This window comes from Entelurus aequoreus, linkage group LG25, assembly GCF_033978785.1.
Source record: "Entelurus aequoreus isolate RoL-2023_Sb linkage group LG25, RoL_Eaeq_v1.1, whole genome shotgun sequence".
In the NCBI taxonomy this organism is placed as follows: domain Eukaryota; kingdom Metazoa; phylum Chordata; class Actinopteri; order Syngnathiformes; family Syngnathidae; genus Entelurus; species Entelurus aequoreus.
Window position 1 is genome coordinate 1192437 of NC_084755.1, and position 19309 is coordinate 1211745.

General features: G+C 40.2%; 1 protein-coding gene across 2 annotated transcripts in view; it reads left to right on the forward strand.

The window, feature by feature from the left end:
- LOC133642566 (centrosomal protein of 112 kDa-like) overlaps positions 1-19309 on the forward strand; it is a 212218-nt gene that overhangs the window by 40756 nt on the left and 152153 nt on the right. For both annotated transcript variants that reach the window (XM_062036834.1, XM_062036833.1), the window contains exon 9: positions 17120-17206. In XM_062036834.1, coding sequence (XP_061892818.1) covers positions 17120-17206 — 87 coding nt within the window. The remainder of the gene's footprint in view (positions 1-17119; positions 17207-19309) is intronic.

Below are 19309 nucleotides of genomic sequence, written 5' to 3' on the forward strand. Positions count from 1 at the left end.
ACCTTCCTAGTCACGTCCGTTGTGTCCTTGGGCAAGACACTTCACCCTTTGCCTCTGATGGCTGCTGGTTAGCGCCTTGCATGGCAGCTCCCGCCATCAGTGTGTGAATGTGTGTGTGGATGGGTAAATGTGGAAATACTGTCAAAGCGCTTTGAGTACCTTGAAGGTAGAAAAGCGCTATACAAGTATAACCCATTTATCATTTATTTATCATTATCAGTTTAAACAATATTCATTTTGATTTGTGACTTGACATGCGACTTGTAAACATGCATTTTAATGTAATCATTGATATTTATCTTGATTGATTGATAGTTGAGTAGTTTGTTCAACATATAGTAAGTACACTGTTAGACTGCAACCAGCAGAGGCAATTAGAAATTGAGCTCATCATCATCGAACGAGTATGACGATCCTCCTGGTAGGGGTGTATCCCTTTATGGAGGATGCCTGTGCGTGACTTTCTTTTACGTGAGGAGACTGGTGCACAGACAGTCACCACACGATCCTTGACAGAATCGGGGTCAGGGTCCAGTGGCATGGAGTCCAAGACGACTGGGGACCCTTTTCTGCTGCAGCCTTCTTCCGCCATCGCAGCCGTTGTGGCTTTCAGTAAGCCTTTACTGAAAGCCACTACTACCGACCACGCAGTCTGATAGTTTATATATCAATGATGAAATCTTAACATTGCAACACATGCCAATACGGCCGGGTTAGATTAGTGAAGTGCAATTTTAAATTTCCCGCAAAATATTCAGCTGAAAACGTCTCTGTATGATGGCGTTTGCGCGTGACGTCACGGATTGTAGCGGACATATTGGGACAGCATTGTGGCCAGCTATTAAGTCGTCTGTTTTCATCTCAAAATTCCACAGTATTCTGGACATCTGTGTTGGTGAATCTTTTGCAATTTGTTTAATGAACAATGAAGACTGCAAAGAAGAAAGCTGTAGGTGGGAAGCGGTGTATTAGCGGCCGGCTGCAGCAACACAACTAGGAGGACTTTGAGTTGGATATGCAGACGCGCTACCGTGAGTACGCAGCTTTGGCTTCCAAACATTTGATCGCTTGCCCGTACGTGCGTGCCGCTATGTGCATGTCACGTATGTAACTTTGGGGAAGTATATGTGCTGTATGAACTTTACGGAGGTGAACGGTACTTTGGGCTGTGGGATTGAGTGTGATGTGCGGGTGTTTGAGCTGTATTGGTGGGTTATATGGACGGGAGGGGGGAGGTGTTTGTTATGCGGATTAATTTGTGGCATATTAAATATAAGCCTGGTTGTGTTGTGGCTAATAGAGTATATATATGTCTTGTGTTTATTTACTCTTTTAGTCATTCCCAGCTGAATATCAGGTCCCACCCGCCTCTCGCAGCATCTTCCCTATCTGAATCGCTTCCACTGACCTCTAATCCTTCACTCTCACTTTCCTCATCCACAAATCTTTCATCCTCGCTCAAATTAATGGGGTAATCGTCGCTTTCTCGGTCCGAATCGCTCACGCTGCTGGTGGCCATGATTGTAAACAATGTGCAGATGTGAGGCGCTCCACAACCTGTGACGTCACGCTACTTCCGATACAGGCAAGTCTTTTTTTATCAGCGACCAAAAGTTGCGAACTTTATCGTCAATGTTCTCTACTAAATCCTTTCAGCAAAAATATGGCAATATCGCGAAATGATCAAGTATGACACATAGAATGGACCTGCTATCCCCGTTTAAATAAGAACATTTCATTTCAGTAGGCCTTTAAATCTACCGTCTTCCGCCTGCTCCGCCGTTGAGGTCTTCACCGTATCCCTGGTTAGGGGGCAGTCAGGTACTAGGCCTTTGCCAAGGGCCACCTGGGGTAACAGTAGTAAAGGGGTTAACCTCCTAGTGCCCCAAGACCCAATAGAGGAGCCTCCACTGCCGGATGCACTTTAACGTCATGCCCAGGACACAAGAAATTGAGTCCTGGAAGAAAATGAGCTAAACCCATGCAGACACCAGCATAAAAACAGGAGTTCAGAACATTCAGAGACCGATTCCCCTCTAGAAAATGCAGTCAATAATTATGGCACAATTCATATGATATGGAAATGTGTAGTTCAGAAATAAGGCGCTAAATACTTGTTTTTTCTACTAAACAAGGCAGAAACCTCATTTTAAAATCCGCCAAAGGCTTATCCCAGGGAATGGGAATCACCTGTCGAATCCCTAAACCCCAAATAATCATAATAGATGTGCGGTCAGTCAAGCCCTGATAGATCATGTCGTCAGTCCAAATTCCCAATTAGGAAAGCCTTCCTGGGATTTCAGGATCCCTGGCATTTCACAAGCTACAGCTGTGACCACACACACTATTTTGCTACGGAGGTGAAGTGGAAGTGAGCCACAAATCCTCACCTTAAACAACGGTGCATTTTCTGTAATGCCAAAGCAGAGCAGCGCAACCGTGTCGCATGGATGTTGAGTCTAGGAAATCACAGTGACATCACTTCCCCTTAATCCTGAAGGCTTAGCTGAAAATTTACTCAAGTGTTAAACGTATATGCCATATGCCATTAAGCTCACGGCGGCTTAATGGACATCTCAGCTTTCGCTCTGAACTCCTCCGACTGTGCCACCAGCTGCACAGACAAGAATGCAAACTGTTCCTTTTTATATGGAACAATGAGTGACAGCTGAGAAATCTCCCCGTAAACCGCCTTGACTTTTGAGTCGCAGACTGTTTGAGGAACTGTGGAAAATGCTGTCCTGCAATGCCTACTTTAGCACATCATACAAGTGCTCCGAGTTAAAGGCCTACTGAAAGCCACTACTACCGACCACGCAGTCTGATAGTTTATATATCAATGATGAAATCTTAACATTGCAACACATGCCAATACGGCCGGGTTAACTTATAAAGTGACATTTAAAATTTCCCGGGAAATATCCGGCTGAAACGTTGCGGTATGATGACGTATGCGCGTGACGAAGTCAGTATAAGGGAAGTTATGGTACCCCGTAGAATCCTATACAAAAAGCTCTGTTTTCAGTTCATAATTCCACAGTATTCTGGACATCTTTTGCAATTTTTTTAATGAACAATGAAGGCTGCAAAGAAGACAGTTGTAGGTGGGATCGGTGTATTAGCAGCGGACTACAGCAACACAACCAGGAGGACTTTGTTGGAGAGCAGACGCGCTAGCCGGCGACCTCACCTTGACTTCCTACGTCTCCGGGCCGCCAAACGCATCGGGCGAAGTCCTTCGTAGCGAAAAAAGATACGTCCATCACTGCCTCTCAAGTCCTTCACTGTAACGTTCCTCATCTACGAATCTTTCATCCTCGCTCAAATTAATGGGGTAATCGTCACTTTCTCGGTCCGAATCTCTCTCGCTCCATTGTAAACAATGGGGAATTGTGAGGAATACTAGCTCCTGTGACGTCACGCTACTTCCGGTACAGGCAAGGCTTTTTTTTATCAGTGAGCAAAAGTTGCGAACTTTATCGTCGATTTTCTCTACTAAATCCTTTCAGCAAAAATATGGCAATATCGCGAAATGATCAAGTATGACACATAGAATGGATCTGCTATTCCCGTTTAAGTTAAAAAAAATCATTTCAGTAGGCCTTTAAGTAACCTTTATTTGGAGATTCGATTACATGGCGACCGTTGAGTTCAGCAACAGAGCCCAGTGATAGTCTAACTGATTAAAGCATGATTTTCATCTTTGGCATCTGTGAAAGTGTGCATATCCTTAAAAAGCCTCCCTCTCGGTACCTCACCTCAGGGATCGTTGGCAGCAGGGTGAGTGTTATGGTGTCATGTTGTCACTCTCAATGGTCACACATCCCGGACTGCGGATCAGACCCTGCTTGGCTTTGCAATGCCATAATGATGCCGTTTCTCTAATCTACATATCCTTTGGGATAGAGCAAGCCATTGATTTTAGATTTGGTCTTTCTTTTTCTTTTCTTAACTAAAAAGTAGATAGCTGGTACACTGCAAAAAGTCAGTGTTCAAAAACAAGAAGAAAAAAATACAAAAATGAGGGGTATTTTATTTGAACTAAGCAAAATTATCTGCCAATAGAACAAGAAAATTTGGCTTGTCAAGACTTTCCAAAACAAGTAAAATTTGCTAACTTCAATGAACCCAAAAATACCTTTAAAATAATTATATTCTCACTAATAACAAGTGCACTTTTCTCGGTAGAAAAAAATAATATGAGACCTTTTTGCTCAATATGTTGAAAAATATTCTTAAATGAAGTAAATGCTAGTGCCATTATCTTGACATAATGATATGCGCTCTGCAGTAAATTTCTTGAAACCAGCAAACTTATACTAAAAACTAGTTTATTGTTCTTAATGGAAAGGCAACAAGGCAAGCGCTTGTTACTCTCGGGGTCTCCTAGCCGCTCAGGCAAATCATATTGTCTAAAAATGCATTTTTCCATGGATAACATGACATCATCGCGCCAAGTGCGTGCTCTTTCAGTCAATTAGTGCGCATATATACAGCCCGGCCCCCGGCCAAAAATGTTTTAATTGTAATTTTGAAGAATTTACCTGAATGTGCATGAACTGTTTCTGTTCAAAATTGTTAGAAATGTTAAATGTTTAAATATTAACTGTCCGTTTACTGTACTGTGCCAACTGTACTACTATATGAGTACGTGTTTTCTATTGTTTCATTGAAAATAAAACAGCAAAGTCCATTTGGCCGCCATCCGTTTTAATTATGAGACACAATTGTGTCAAAGTCATGATTTTTTTTTTTTTCATGCTTGAAATAAGAAATTATTACTTTAAAAAAAAGTAGTTTTATACTTGTGAGTGTTGATGACACAGCTTTGCAACAGTTGATATTCTAGTTTCAAGCATGTTTTACTCAATATAGGTCATAACATCTCAGCAACAAGCTGTAATATCTTACTGACATCATTTAGGACCAAAACACTTAAAACAAGTAAAACACTCTAACATAAAATCTGCTTAGTGAGAAGAATGATCTTATCAGACAGAAAATAAGCAAATATCACCCTTATTTGAGATATTTCATCTTACTTAGATTTCAGTTTTTGCAGTGTAGCCCAAGAAAATTATAAGATGACTATTAGCCTACGGTGACAGCCAAAATATCTACTAATGTTACTTACCGCGATGTGCTTCCTCAAATTTGACGTTGAGTTCATGTAAGCTTAAGCTTGTTGTTTGCCGCTGAAACTTTCTGTGCAGTTAATCATGTGACCGCATGGCTCTGTTTGATTGGTGAAACGGAGTCAAGCGTCACCAGTGACTGCATTTGATTGGTGAAACGGAGTCAAGCGTCACCAGTGACTGCATTTGATTGGTGAAACGGAGTCAAACGTCACCAGTGACTGCATTTGATTGGTGAAACGGAGTCAAACATCACCAGTGACTGCATTTGATTGGTGAAACGGAGTCAAACGTCACCAGTGACTGCATTTGATTGGTGAAACGGAGTCAAACGTCACCAGTGACTGCATTTGATTGGTGAAACGGAGTCAAGCGTCACCAGTGACTGCATTTGATTGGTGAAACGGAGTCAAACGTCACCAGTGACTGCATTTGATTGGTGAAACGGAGTCAAACGTCACCAGTGACTGCATTTGATTGGTGAAACGCAGGCATGCTATAGATAGATCCTACTTTGAAGGTCTGTCTGACAAACCAAAACAAACAAAGCGTACATTAACAGATGGATAAAAATCAGTAGCGAGTAGCAAGCTGAATGTAGATAAATGGAGCGGAGTAAAAGTAAAAGTATGTTGCATTAAAACTACCCTTAGAAGTACAATTGATCCCAAAAGTTACTCAAGTAGATGTAACGGAGTAAATGTAGCGCGTTACTACCCACCTCTGCTCATCTGTCATTAAGGCATGATGGTGAGTTTTGCAACCCAACCACTTGAGAACCACTCTGAAGTACAGCATATTCATGCTTCGTACTGTATTATTCCTTGAAAGGATGCACTGTATTAAACAGGAAATGCAAGGGGTGTGCTTACTTTAGTGAGGTACTGTGTTTCAGAACCAAACGCTTCTCTCATCAGTGTGTGAACAAACTCCAATGATTTAGAACTGTCAGGCGGTGCACACGACATTGTTTTGCCTGTCAGTAGATATTCGAACACTGCATCCCGACTATCCTTGAGCATCTGTGTTGTTTACAAAGGATGAAAGTCACATACCACAGCATCGTACATCTCCGACAGGAAAAAAAAAAGATGCACAGAAGCAACCTTGCTTTTGAAGCCTGAACACTTTGCAGACGTTTTGTGAACACATCCCCCCTGAGGAAAAAAAGCCTTGACCCTGCGCCGTTTCCGTCTTCGCCTCGCCCGTGCACACCTCCCCTTCCTTCTTACTCCTATACCCTCTCATCCTTTCAATAGCAGAATGTCAAACAACATGGCATCTTACAGCGCCAGCTATGACTCTGAAGAAGAGAGGAGGGGGAAAAAGCTGTACCACACAGACGGGCTGATTGAAAGCGTCTGTGAAGCCTTAGGTGTACGACATTCCTCCTCCTTCTTTCACTGACGCCTTTTATAAACAAGTTTTTAACGCTCCTGATCTAGTTTGACAAACTTTCTCCAAAGAGCATTTGAAGAGAGGCTGAGAGAGTGACACCCCCACATGTGCCTTTTTTGGGAGCCTACAGAATCAGGTCTCCGCTTATTCTCCTGCTTTTCAATCACCGCCATCCTTCTCTTTCTTCCTCTCATCCTTGCTTCATCTGTCACTGTCTTTTGGCCCCTTTATACTATGACAGGTCTCTTGTGGTCCTTTCAATTGCACCAACAAATGGTGATGTAACGGGGAAAAGACTAGAAAGAAGCAGATTACTAAACAGAATATCATCAAGGGTACAGTTTTGGAATAAAGTGCATTAATGAAGGGTATCCTCAATGCATCTCAGACTACTTTTATATTTAATGGAAAGATTAGAATACTTTACGAATCCCCAAAGAGAATTCAGGAAATGTGTTTACTATTATTAGATTTTTTTATGATGTAAAGTGAAGGGCACATTTTTGGCTTTTTATTTTTAATGGTTTTTAAAGACTGTGTTTTAATGCCTAAGCCCACAAAGGCTGGAACATGTTCACATGTCAGGATAGGATAGGATAGGTCTTTATTGTCATTGCACAAGTACAACGAAACTTTGTTTTCAGCACAAACCCGTTCAAGATTAGACAAACAAACAGTGTACAGGGTTACAGAACAGGAACGCTGATGGGTCGCCACAAGGCGCCCCGTAAAAGATGGGAAAAAGGTAAACGCTGGGGGAGGATGAGTAAAAAAATACAATCTAGACTGGGCTCTTAAGGTGGAAAAAAAATTCCATAACAAAGCACATATGAATGTTACTAAAATAGATGTCGAGACTTGCAACAGAGCCATTTGAGCCCATTTCCCCCCAAAATAAAACCCACCTAGAGCCACAAACTCTGTTCGATTCCAAAAATGGCGATAACACCACTTATAGTTTTGTTACACTTGTACTATAACATGTATTAAATCAAAAACTTGACAAAAATACTCACATTTTATCTCTGGGTATCATGAAGAAAATTATCAAATTATTTTGAACATGAGAAAAAAATACACTGGTCATTCCCTTATTGAGTTATTTTTTATTGTGTTAAAAAAATAAAATCAACTCGCTCCAATATTAATTTGACTAAAAAGGGAAAACAACAACCTCGTCATCAATGAAAGCAAATTAATAAAAATGTAAATGGATAAAATGTTGGTAGTATTATGCTCTGGGCCTGTTTTGCTGCCAATGGAACTGGTGCTTTACAGAGAGTAAATGGGACAATGGAAAAAAAAAAGGAGGATTACCTCCAAATTCTTCAGGACAACCTAAAATCATCAGCCCGGAGGTTGGGTCTTGGGTGCAGTTGGGTGTTCCAACAGGACAATGACCCCAAACACATGTCAAAAGTGGTAAAGGAATGGCTAAATCAGGCTAGAATTAAGGTTTTAGAATGGCCTTCCCAAAGTCCTGACTTAAATGTGTGGTCAATGCTGAAGAAACAAGTCCATGTCAGAAAACCAACACGTTTAGCTGAACTGCACCAATTTTGTCAAGAGGAGTGGTCAAAAATTCAAGCAGAAGCTTGTGGATGGCTACTGTAAGGTTCAAACACTGAGGACATTTATTAAACAGACAAAGAAGCATCCTGACAGAATTAAATTTGGCTCAATGAGGAGAAACGCGTAGACCTGTACCCCTGTACAGTCTCCCACCACACTCCTCTCTTTTATTTGGACTTTCCCTGATTACATGGCAACAGCTGTTTCTAAAGGAAGGGGGGTCATAAACAGCCGCTGCCTTTGGTCACAAAACAGTTCAAAGAAAAGGTGCCTGGACGGGAGTCAGGTCCTGCTTCCTCTCCGCTTTGTAGATCTAGGGTCAAGACAAAAATCGGCCGCAGCTCTCAGGCGCTGCCCATCCTTCCATCACCCCTATGTGTACATCTCTGGTAATGGGTACATTCGCACCCACCTGCACAAATGTACTTTAAAATGTAACAATCAAAATAAATATGCCTTTGTTTTTGTTTACTAGGGCATGCATATATAATATGCATTAGTTTGACCATTTAAAATCAATGATAATAAAAAGGAGATGCTTGGAAATAGCATAAAAATGCCCCAAAAACTTGGAAAAACGCGATTCATAGCGTTACTTTTTGGTGTAACCGTCATGAGCGTTCTGTTTAGGTATATTTCTTTTATATTTTGATAAATCATCATAAATAGGTATTGATCAATCTTTAAGCTGTGTGTATTTGATTTCAGTTTGCTTTTGACATCTTATTTAGAATTATAGTTGAAACTTTTACAACCGTGTGTTGCGCTCATGATGGCGTAACCCAACTAGATTATTTTGAATACGTATTCCTTTTTTACATTTAGTATATTTAAATATAGTGAGTTTTATGCTTTTTTCTTTTTGGAACATGTACTATACATATAATACAATAAAGTAGAGATGTCCGATAATATCGGCCTGCCGATATTATCGGCCGATAAATGCGTTAAAATGTAATATCAGAAATTATCGGTATCGTTTTTTTATTATCGGTATCGTTTTTTTGTTTTGTTTTGTTTTTAAAAAATTAAATCAACATAAAAAACACAAGATACACTTACAATTAGTGCACCAACCCAAAAAACCTCCCTCCCCCATTTACACTCATTCACACAAAAGGGTTGTTTCTTTCTGTTATTAATATTCTGCTTCCTACATTATATATCAATATATATCAATACAGTCTGCAAGGGATACAGTCCGTAAGCACACATGATTGTGCGTGTTGCTGGTCCACTAATAATACTAACCTTTAACAGTTAATTTTACTCATTTTCATTCATTACTAGTTTCTATGTAACTGTTTTTATATTGTTTTACTTTCTTTTTTATTCAAGAAAATGTTTTTAATTTATTTAATTTTATTTTATTAATTTTTTTTAAAAGTACTTTATTTTCACCATACATGGTTGTCCAAATTAGGCATAATAATGTGTTAATTCCACGACTGTATATATTGGTTGATATCGGTATCGGTTAATATCGGTATCGGTAATTAAAGAGTTGGACAATATCGGAATATCGGATATCGGCAAAAAGCCATTATCGGACATCCCTACAATAAAGTCCCATATAAAATTATGTTTCTAGCAATACATTAATTTTGCCTTTGAAAGTAACACTCCAATGTCCATTAGTGGCGCTGTACACATATGGGATTTGCGTTGAGGGTGTTGGATTGGGGGTGGAGTATGTGTGTGTAGCGTATATTTTTTTTGTGGATGCATGTGTGTGTGTAAGCCTGCAGTGTGTCTCTGTTCCGCGGCCTTGATGTCGTGCAGCCGATAAGTCCAAAGTCAACAACGACAGGTGTGTGTCCATGGGAGGCAAGACGGGAGTTTGTTGTGTCTTCGCTGCACTGTCCTTCAGGAGAGTCTCCAAGCCAGGGAAACAATCCAAGTTAGAATGTTTTGTATACGAGTGAAAATAAAATTAGCTATTCACTCTAAATTGTCTATGACTGGTCCTCAAAATCCTGCGGGGCAGACAGTCCGATGTGATCCAAATCACAAGAGTGTCCACAGTTCTTCCCGCATCCTCCAATCATTTGTGGCAGCTTTGGGGTACTTTGAAGACTGCCAGCAACTTCCAATTTGTGGACAAACCAGAGCAACGCTTACTCCAATCAGCAGATGTCCTGTTGTCATAATTCCGAATAGGTAGATATCTTCACGTCCTCCACTGAAAAGAGTCACACTCCTTCTTCTCTCAAGAGTCCGTCGCGTGTCCAGCAACAACCTCTCCGTCACGACAAGCAGGTTCCCCCAAACCCAAGATCTTGTCAATTTCGTTGAGGCCAGTTAAAGAGATCCAGCATTCAAATATTAAAGGCCTACTGAAATGAATTTTTTTAATTTAAACGGGAATAGCAGATCCATTCTGTGTGTCATACTTGATCATTTCGCAATATTGCCATATTTTTGCTGAAAGGATTTAGTAGAGAAAATCGACGATAAAGTTCGCAACTTTTGCTCGCTGATAAAAAAGGCCTTGCCTGTACCGGAAGTAGCGTGACGTCACAGGAGCTAGTATTCCTCACAATTCCCCGTTGTTTACAATGGAGCGAGAGATTCGGAGCGACAAAGCGACGATTACCCCATTAATTTGAGCGAGCATGAAAGATTCGTAGATGAGGAACGTTACAGTGAAGGACTAGAGAGGCAGTGATGTACAGTCACAAATGGAAAATAATTAGTACATCACTTTCTTCTCAACATAGGCAGATAATAAATATACACCCAGAATAAATGTAAATAAAAAATAAAAAAGGAAGCTGGTTTGTGAAAGGTGAACTTTTCATGTATCCTATAGCGTCTTTAATTTAGCTATGTAGTCAACCACACCACCCCAAACAGAATAAAACTTCCCAGGTGCCCCCCTAAGATTGAACTTTATTTTCTCCAGATCTAAATAAATCATAAGGTCTTTAAGCCATAAGGAGGCTTTGGGGCAAAATGGTGACTTCCACTCCAGCAAAATTCTCCTACGTGCTAATAAGGATGCAAAGGCGATACTATCCTTAAATTTTCTCCTTATTTGGGGATCTGATACCGTCCCAAAAATGGCCATTTCTGCACATGGTGTCAGGTTTAAATCCAATGCCTTAGCAAGGTGTTTGAAAATAGTTGTCCAATAGTCCAGCAAATGGGGACAAGACCAAAACATGTGCGTCATGTTTGCAGGTGACATGTGACATCTGAAAAAAAAGCCTTGCCAGTACCGGAAGTAACGTGACGTCACAGGGAGCTAATATTCCTCACAATTCCCCGTTGTTTACAATGGAGCGAGAGAGATTCGGACCGAGAAAGTGACGATTACCCTATTAATTTGAGCGAGGATGAAAGATTCGTAGATGAGGAACGTTACAGTGAAGGACTGGAGAGACAGTGATGGACGTATCTTTTTTCGCTCTGACCGTAACTTAGGTACAAGCTGGCTCATTGGATTCCACACTCTCCTTTTTCTATTGTGGATCACGGATTTGTATTTTAAACCACCTCGGATACTATATCCTCTTGAAAATGAGAGTCGAGCACGCGAAATGGACATTTAAAGTGACTTTTATCTCCACGACAATACATCGGTGACACACTTAGCTACGGAGCTAACGTGATAGCATCGTTCTCAAATGAAGATAGAAACAAAAGAAATAAACCCCTGACTGGAAGGATAGACAGAAGATCAACAATACTATTAAACCATGTACATGTAACTACACGGTTAAAAATTCTCAGCCTGGTAAGGCTTAACAATGCTGTTGCTAACGACGCTAAGGCTAATTTAGCAACTTAGCAACCGGACCTCACAGAACTATGATAAAAACATTAGCGCTCCACCTACGCCAGCCAGCCCTCATCTTCCCATCAACAGCCGTGCTCACCTGCGTTCCAGCGATCGACGGCGCGACGAAGGACTTCATACGTGGGTTTGGCGGCAAGCGTCGGCTAGGCGTAGTAAGTAGTCCTTGTTGTGTTGCTGTAAGTATTGTACTTAGCCGCTAATACACCGATCGATCCCACCTACAACGTTCTTCTTTGCAGCCTCCATTGTTCATTAAACAAATTGCAAAAGATTCACCAACACAGATGTCCACAATACTGTGGAATTTTGTCGAAGAAAACAAGAGGTTTCTGTATCGGGGTCGATGGGGTCCAACCACTTCCGTGGATTTTGTGACGTCACGCGCATAAATCATATCCAAAGGAGTTTTTCAACCGGAAGTGTGGCGGGAATTTAAAAATGTCACTTTATAAGTTAACCCGGCCGTATTGGCATGTGTTGCAATGTTAAGATTTCATCATTGATATATAAACTATCAGACTGCGTGGTCGCTAGTAGTGGCTTTCAGTAGGCCTTTAATATTATATATCCATCCATCCATCTTTTTTCTAGTGCTTGCCTCTTTAGGTTATATTATTATATAATATTAATGATATATTATATATAAGATATTATTATAATCATGAGACAAATGTCAGTCTCCTTAAGGATGACCTTCAAAGATGTTTTGCTTGAAAAACATTTGGGGTGTTTTTGTTTTTATGAGCTTTGTGACAAACTTGAAGTCAGTCTGTTTTCCGGGGTCAAACTTTGGGGTATAATGACAGCACCACCAGGTGGTGTATTTGTCAGTAAAATAATAACACAGTCAAGGTGCATGTTTTGCCAAATGTCCACTCTTGTGTGTGCTGCAGACGTGGTAAAAATCAGGACACTTTATTCTGTTCATTATGTTATCAGTCAGTTTTATATATAAGTATGTTTATGGTAAAGTGTATTGTTTAACTAATGTTATTCCTTTCATCATTTATTCCTTTCTATTCTAAGCATCTACGCACACACACACACACGCATGTACGCACACACACACACACACACACACACACACACACACACACACACATGCATTCTTGCAAGCACGCACGCACACACACACACACACACACACACACACACACACACACACACACACACACACACACACACACACACACACACACACACACACACACACACACACACACACCAACACGTTCAAAGGCATCACATTGTCACCCTGCCTGAGGGATGATTAACACACCAGCAGCACAGACGGTGACTAAACATGAGTCGGGACATCAAACCAACCGGACCTCTGTCCTATTCTATTAAAGTTTCCCTTTGTGTTTGCAAGGAGAAACACAATTTGTCAATGTGGAACTTAAAAGAGAGGTGACTTCACAAGAAATATGATATACTGTGGTAATTAACCAAATAACATAACATTATTACAGTGATTTATGTTGGCAATGAGAAACAAGTCTTTAGTAAGCATCTTTGGTCTTTGTCCTGGAAGGGACTGTGCCTCTCACTAGTGGCTTTAGGTCAAAACTGCACCACATTTCTCATTCCACACTTTCATGCACTCAAAATGTAAAAAAATTATGTACTACAACTTAACCATTTAAACTTCAGTTAGGCTTTCAAGTGAATGAAAGTGTGGAAAGAGAAATGTAGTGATATTTGACTACATAGGTAGGTAGGTAGGTCTTTATTGTCATTGCACAAGTACAACAAACCCGTTCAAGATTAGACAAACAAACAGTGTACAGGGTTACAGAACAGGAACGCTGATGGGTCGCCACAAGGCGCCCCCTGTAAAAGATGGGAAAAAGGTCAACGCTGGGGAAGGATGAGTAAAAAAATACAATCTAGACTGGTCTCCTAAGGGGGCCCAGTCTGGAGTCGGAAAAAACCTCCATAGCAAAGCACATATACATATTACAACATACATCTCAAGATATCTAGCAATAGAGGGGGGGAGTGGGGGCTACGGTGGCAGGCTGCATGTCTTCAGGCGCTGCCCAGCGGTCCATCACCCTTAAGGGATTCGCGTCAAGAGCGTTGGATGGGGGGTGGGGTATGTGTGTGTGTTTGGCGTAGATTTTTTGTGGATGCATGCCTGCCGTGTGTTGTGCAGTCGCTAGTCCAAAGTCAACAATAACTAGGCTGACCATATTCTGAAATCCCAAAAAGAGGACACATATATCCGTGCCAAGGCCAGGACTAGGTGAAAATTTGCCAATGATACTCGAACTTGCTTTATAAATAATATATTTTTTTAAATAAAGCATGTTTTCTCCTCTGTTGACAGCAGTGTTGGCGCTAGGAATTTTCAAAATGGGGTCCCAGGGACCCCATCAAGTCATAAAAATGGGGTCCCACAGTAAATTTTTGGGGTCCCACTTTTTTGTAAGCGTTTTGAAAACAAATGACAAATGTATGCATTATCCTGTTATATCTCACATTCTATATTGTGCTTTGGAAAAAGGATGTCATAAACGTTACTTAATTCATTAAAAAAGATAATACAAAAGAAAACACATTTTTATACATATGTAAATGTATTCAGTTATAAACATTCATTCACTTTCTTCTTTCCTTTATGGATCTAAACTTTACCGCTGCTGGTAGTTTTTTCTATGTTTTTATTTAATAAGTTGTAGGTGTATTTATTTCAGTATAAAAGTGTAAAAAGTGTTTTGCTTGGGTCATGAAATGATGATAATGGTGTGCCAGGACACACATACATACAAATCTCTGGAGTCTACATCAACTTCGGATCTATTCCTAATTTCAAATTTTTATGTTGTTTTTTTTGCTTGTTTGTTTTCCGCCCTTTTTGGTCAAACAAAACTATGTTTTTTTATGGCAAACACACAAAATATGCAAAATCTTACACCAAAAATATTTTTCAAAGTGTAATATTTGATGTGAAGTAATGGGAACCTTGGATAGGTCAATAATTCATAATAACATTGATTTTGATTCAATATTATGTTTTGAGCAATGACAGTTTGAAAGAAGAAAAAAAAACAGCTTTGTTTTATTAGTCAACATTGCAACTTTTTCTAAATTACATTTCACCTTTAAGCTTTTTTATTTCACTTTTGTTATGTTTTAGTATTTTTAGAACGTGCCGTGGGCCTTTAAAACATTAGCTGTGGGCCACATATGGTAAAAAGAAATTTAAAAAAAATTAATAATCTGCGTCCTTTCTGATTTCAATGCGTTAAAAAGACACAATAAGTGTGTTAACGCCAACACTGCTTGACAGTATAACAAAATAAGTCACACTTATATTCTGTAACATTCACAGTTTTGGAAAATAAAGTGCAGAGGTAGAAATATTCAAAATAACCTCTTGGCGTCTGCTATCCAAGTAAGTACTCCTTGTTGTGTTGCTGCAGCCATCCGCTAATACACCGATCCCACCTACAACTTTCTTCTTTGCAATCTCCATTGTTCATTAAACAAATTGCAAAAAATTCACCAACACAGATGTCCAGAATACTGTGGAATTGTTCGATGAAAACAGAGCAGTTTGTATGGTGACACATTGGGTACGAATACTTCCGTTGCCGTCGTGACGTCACGCGCATACGTCATCATACATAGACGTTTCCAAGCGGAAGTTTAGCGGGAAATTTAAAATGTCACTTTATAAGTTAACCCGGCCGTATTGGCATGTGTTGCAATGTTAAGATTTCATCATTGATATATAAACTATCAGACTGCGTGGTCGCTAGTAGTGGCTTTCAGTAGGCCTTTAAAGCGCATGCAGAGCTGCTGGAGATACTTGAAATGCTTTTGCTGCAATATTGTTTTGTGCCTTCAGGAGTTTCTGACATTTTTCCCCACTAAACAGCTTTTAAATATATTCTCAGATGTAGTTTTTTTTTTTAATGTAACTGAAGCTTCACTGTTGTGTCACCTTTGCCACTGAGAAGCTACGAGGATCCCTTCTGACACAGTGGTGAACTTTTGATCCGGGTAAAGCTAGCGCGCAAATGAAAACAGCTGTTTTTGATGAGTAACCGTTTTTTTGTCTTCCAGTCACGCAAACACAAAACCTCACATGTTTTAATCGTGCACTCGAGCAGACGCGAGCCGAATTTGGCGCGTCGTTCACATTTTTAAAGCTTCACATGTTCAAAATATGAATGTTTTATTTAATCATTGGCTTCACTCTGGAGCGAGACGCAGCAAACGTGCAGCTTCTTTCATCCAGAGTCATGTGATCTTTGTTCAACTGAAACTAAAGAAGTTGTGTTTTTTGTGGCATGACAACACAACCTTCCTTTTTTCATTTTTTTCTCTGTTGTGGCTGCTGGTTACAGGAGCTCTGCTCTCGTGTGTATCCTTCTTTTCTGCTTTCGATGTTTCCATCCATCCGTTTTCTACCGCTTGTCCCTCTCGGAGTCGCAGGGGGTGCTGTAGCCTATCTCAGCTCTTATTTTATTGGGTTTGCCATTTGGCTTGGCCACTTTCGGGACTGGGCAAAAAAGAGTGGCACTTCCGTGACATCTGCTTTTTTTTGTTGTTACTTTTGGATCTGCCTGGAGGGGAGCTTTTTGAGCATGGCCATGTTTGCACAAGAGACCAACTGCTAGCTCCCTGCGACACCAGAGTCCGCGTGGAGAGACCGGAGGAGATGCAAAGGAACAGACAGGGCTTCAGGATGCACAAGCTTCATGGAGCTGAATGAGCACGTATCGGATACTTCCATCCCCCTAAACAAATGGTCACTAATTTGTGCGGACTGTACATTGGCCGGGGGTTAGTGGGCAGCCTGGGACTTTCCTGGTTGCTTTGTTGGGCCTGTTTGTCTGCTCTTGAATGGGATTGTGCTGATAATCTTCAATTTCCCCTGGGGGATTATTCAAGTATTTCTGATTCTGTTTCTTTGTAGCTGAGTGTAGAAATGGCGCCGCTGAAGTGGCAGCTGGTTGCATCACCTCTGTGCTATTCTAGTGTCCTATGTCATATGTGTTCTTTGATGTTTCCCTCTTGTTTTCATGAGTATTTACCTATTTGTTTGTGGACTTCATCTGCTCTGCAACCACACAATTTTACCATTGTGGGATGAATAAAGTCTATCCTATCTAATATTATTTTTGCATTGCAAATGTTCTGTTGTGTTAATAATTTTTTTAACAAGGTCTCGCTTTGTTTCTCGCTTCGTTGTTTACAGGTAGACATGAGGGTCAAAATATTGGAGTCCAAGCACCTGGAGGAGAAACTGAAAATGCAGCAGAGACACGATGTAGCTGTTGACAAAGTAAGGACGAAAAAAATGATACAGCTACAAATACAAGCAGAAAACGTTTACATTATTGCTTTGCCATTCATAAAAATGGACGAAGGGCGGTGTGGCTCAGTTAGTAGAGTTAAGGGGTTGCTGGTTTGTATTCTGCTTCCACCATCTCAGTCACGGCCGTTGTGTCTTTGGGCAAGACACTTCACCCACCTCGCTCCCAGTGCCACTCACCAAAAAAATGTGTATGAATGTGAATGACTGATGGTGTTCGGAGAGGACATACGCACAAATTGACATTAACGCCAGTCTACCTCAGGGCAGCTGTGGCTACAAATGTAGCTTACCACCATCATGTGTAAATGTGGAGTGAATGAATGATGGGTTCTATCATCATTTAGAAGGCTTTTGGGGTTTGTTTATTAAACGTTCCTGCATATTAGACTTCAGAATAGAAGACAGTATGCTTTCAATTGTATGTTCAAAGGGTTCTTTGAACAACCTTCAATTAGGGCTGGGCGATATGGACAAAAAAGTATATCTCGATATATTTTTACTTAAACTCGATATTCGATATATATCTCGATATATGTTCCGGTGAACGTATACATATAAAGATATTCAATTTTGAACAAGATTCACTGCAATTGAAGTGAATGACAACTGTACTGTAAACAGTCAACTGTAAACTGTTTAAGTAGCACAGAATTACACAACATAAATAAAATAGAAAAATATTCTTTCTACGTAAAATAAATAACATACATAGCTGTAGAAAATAGTCCAACATGTATTAAACTCGGATAAAAAAATACATTTGCAGGCAGGCACTTTTTAATTGCCAGTCAACGATGTAATGGACTGTCATACACGTACGGTTCTGGTCAGCGCCAAGTAAGTGATTTGACTTCATTGTGCGGCTTTAAGGGGAAGGGCAGGGTCCTCGTGCATAGAGAGATTCATGAGGTTTGATTAAAAGACAAGAGCATTGTACATTCATACATGTACACTACCGTTCAAAAGTTTGGGGTCACCCAAACAATTTTGTGGAATAGCCTTCATTTCTAAGAACAAGAATAGACTGTCCAGTTTCAGATGAAAGTTCTCTTTTTCTGGCCATTTTGAGCGTTTAATTGACCCCACAAATGTGATGCTCCAGAAACTCAATCTGCTCAAAGGAAGGTCAGTTTTGTAGCTTCTGTAACGAGCTAAAGTGTTTTCAGATGTGTGAACGTGATTGCACAAGGGTTTTCTAATCATCAATTAGCCTTCTGAGCCAATGAGCAAACACATTGTACCATTAGAACACTGGAGTGATAGTTGCTGGAAATGGGCCTCTATACACCTACGTAGATATTGCACCAAAAACCAGACATTTGCAGCTAGAATAGTCATTTACCACATTAGCAATGTATAGAGTGTACTTCTTTAAAGTTAAGACTAGTTTAAAGTGATCTTCATTGAAAAATAAGGACATTTTAATGTGACCCCAAACTTTTGAACGGTAGTGTAGTTCTCTCCAAACTAAAGCATCATACGTTAGGTTAGACTCTGCAATGGCCCCGTTTTGTCTTTGGCATAAAAAACCCCTGAGTTTTGAACAAAGGCAGACTTGTGTCTACATGGTCCAAGTGTGGTGATGAGTGTAATCAATTGTAATCAGTTGTCCAGAGATCTTGGTATGTCTTTTTGTTGATGCAATCAAATGTAACTGATTGAATATAGGAAAAATATCATTCTTTCTCTGATCGAAACTACTATGTGTTCCGAAGGACTAATTGAGGTCTGAAAAGGCCTTTCACCGAACATTTGCTAGATCCCACTGTAAAGCACTTTGAGTGTCTTGAAAAGCGCAATGAAAATCTAATCACTTATTGTTGTTATTGTTATTAAATGCATAAGCGGAAATATGGTAGCTGGAAAAGTGGACTTTGCTCATTCTAAGAAATAAATGGCAAAATAAGCTGATTATAAAGCGTATGTAGAGGTAGATACTTATGAGGTAGATACTTATGAACTGTGCCGGTGCTTAAAGGCCTACTGAAATGATTTTTTTTTATTTAAACGGGAATAGCAGATCCATTCTATGTGTCATACTTGATCATTTCGCGATATTGCCATATTTTT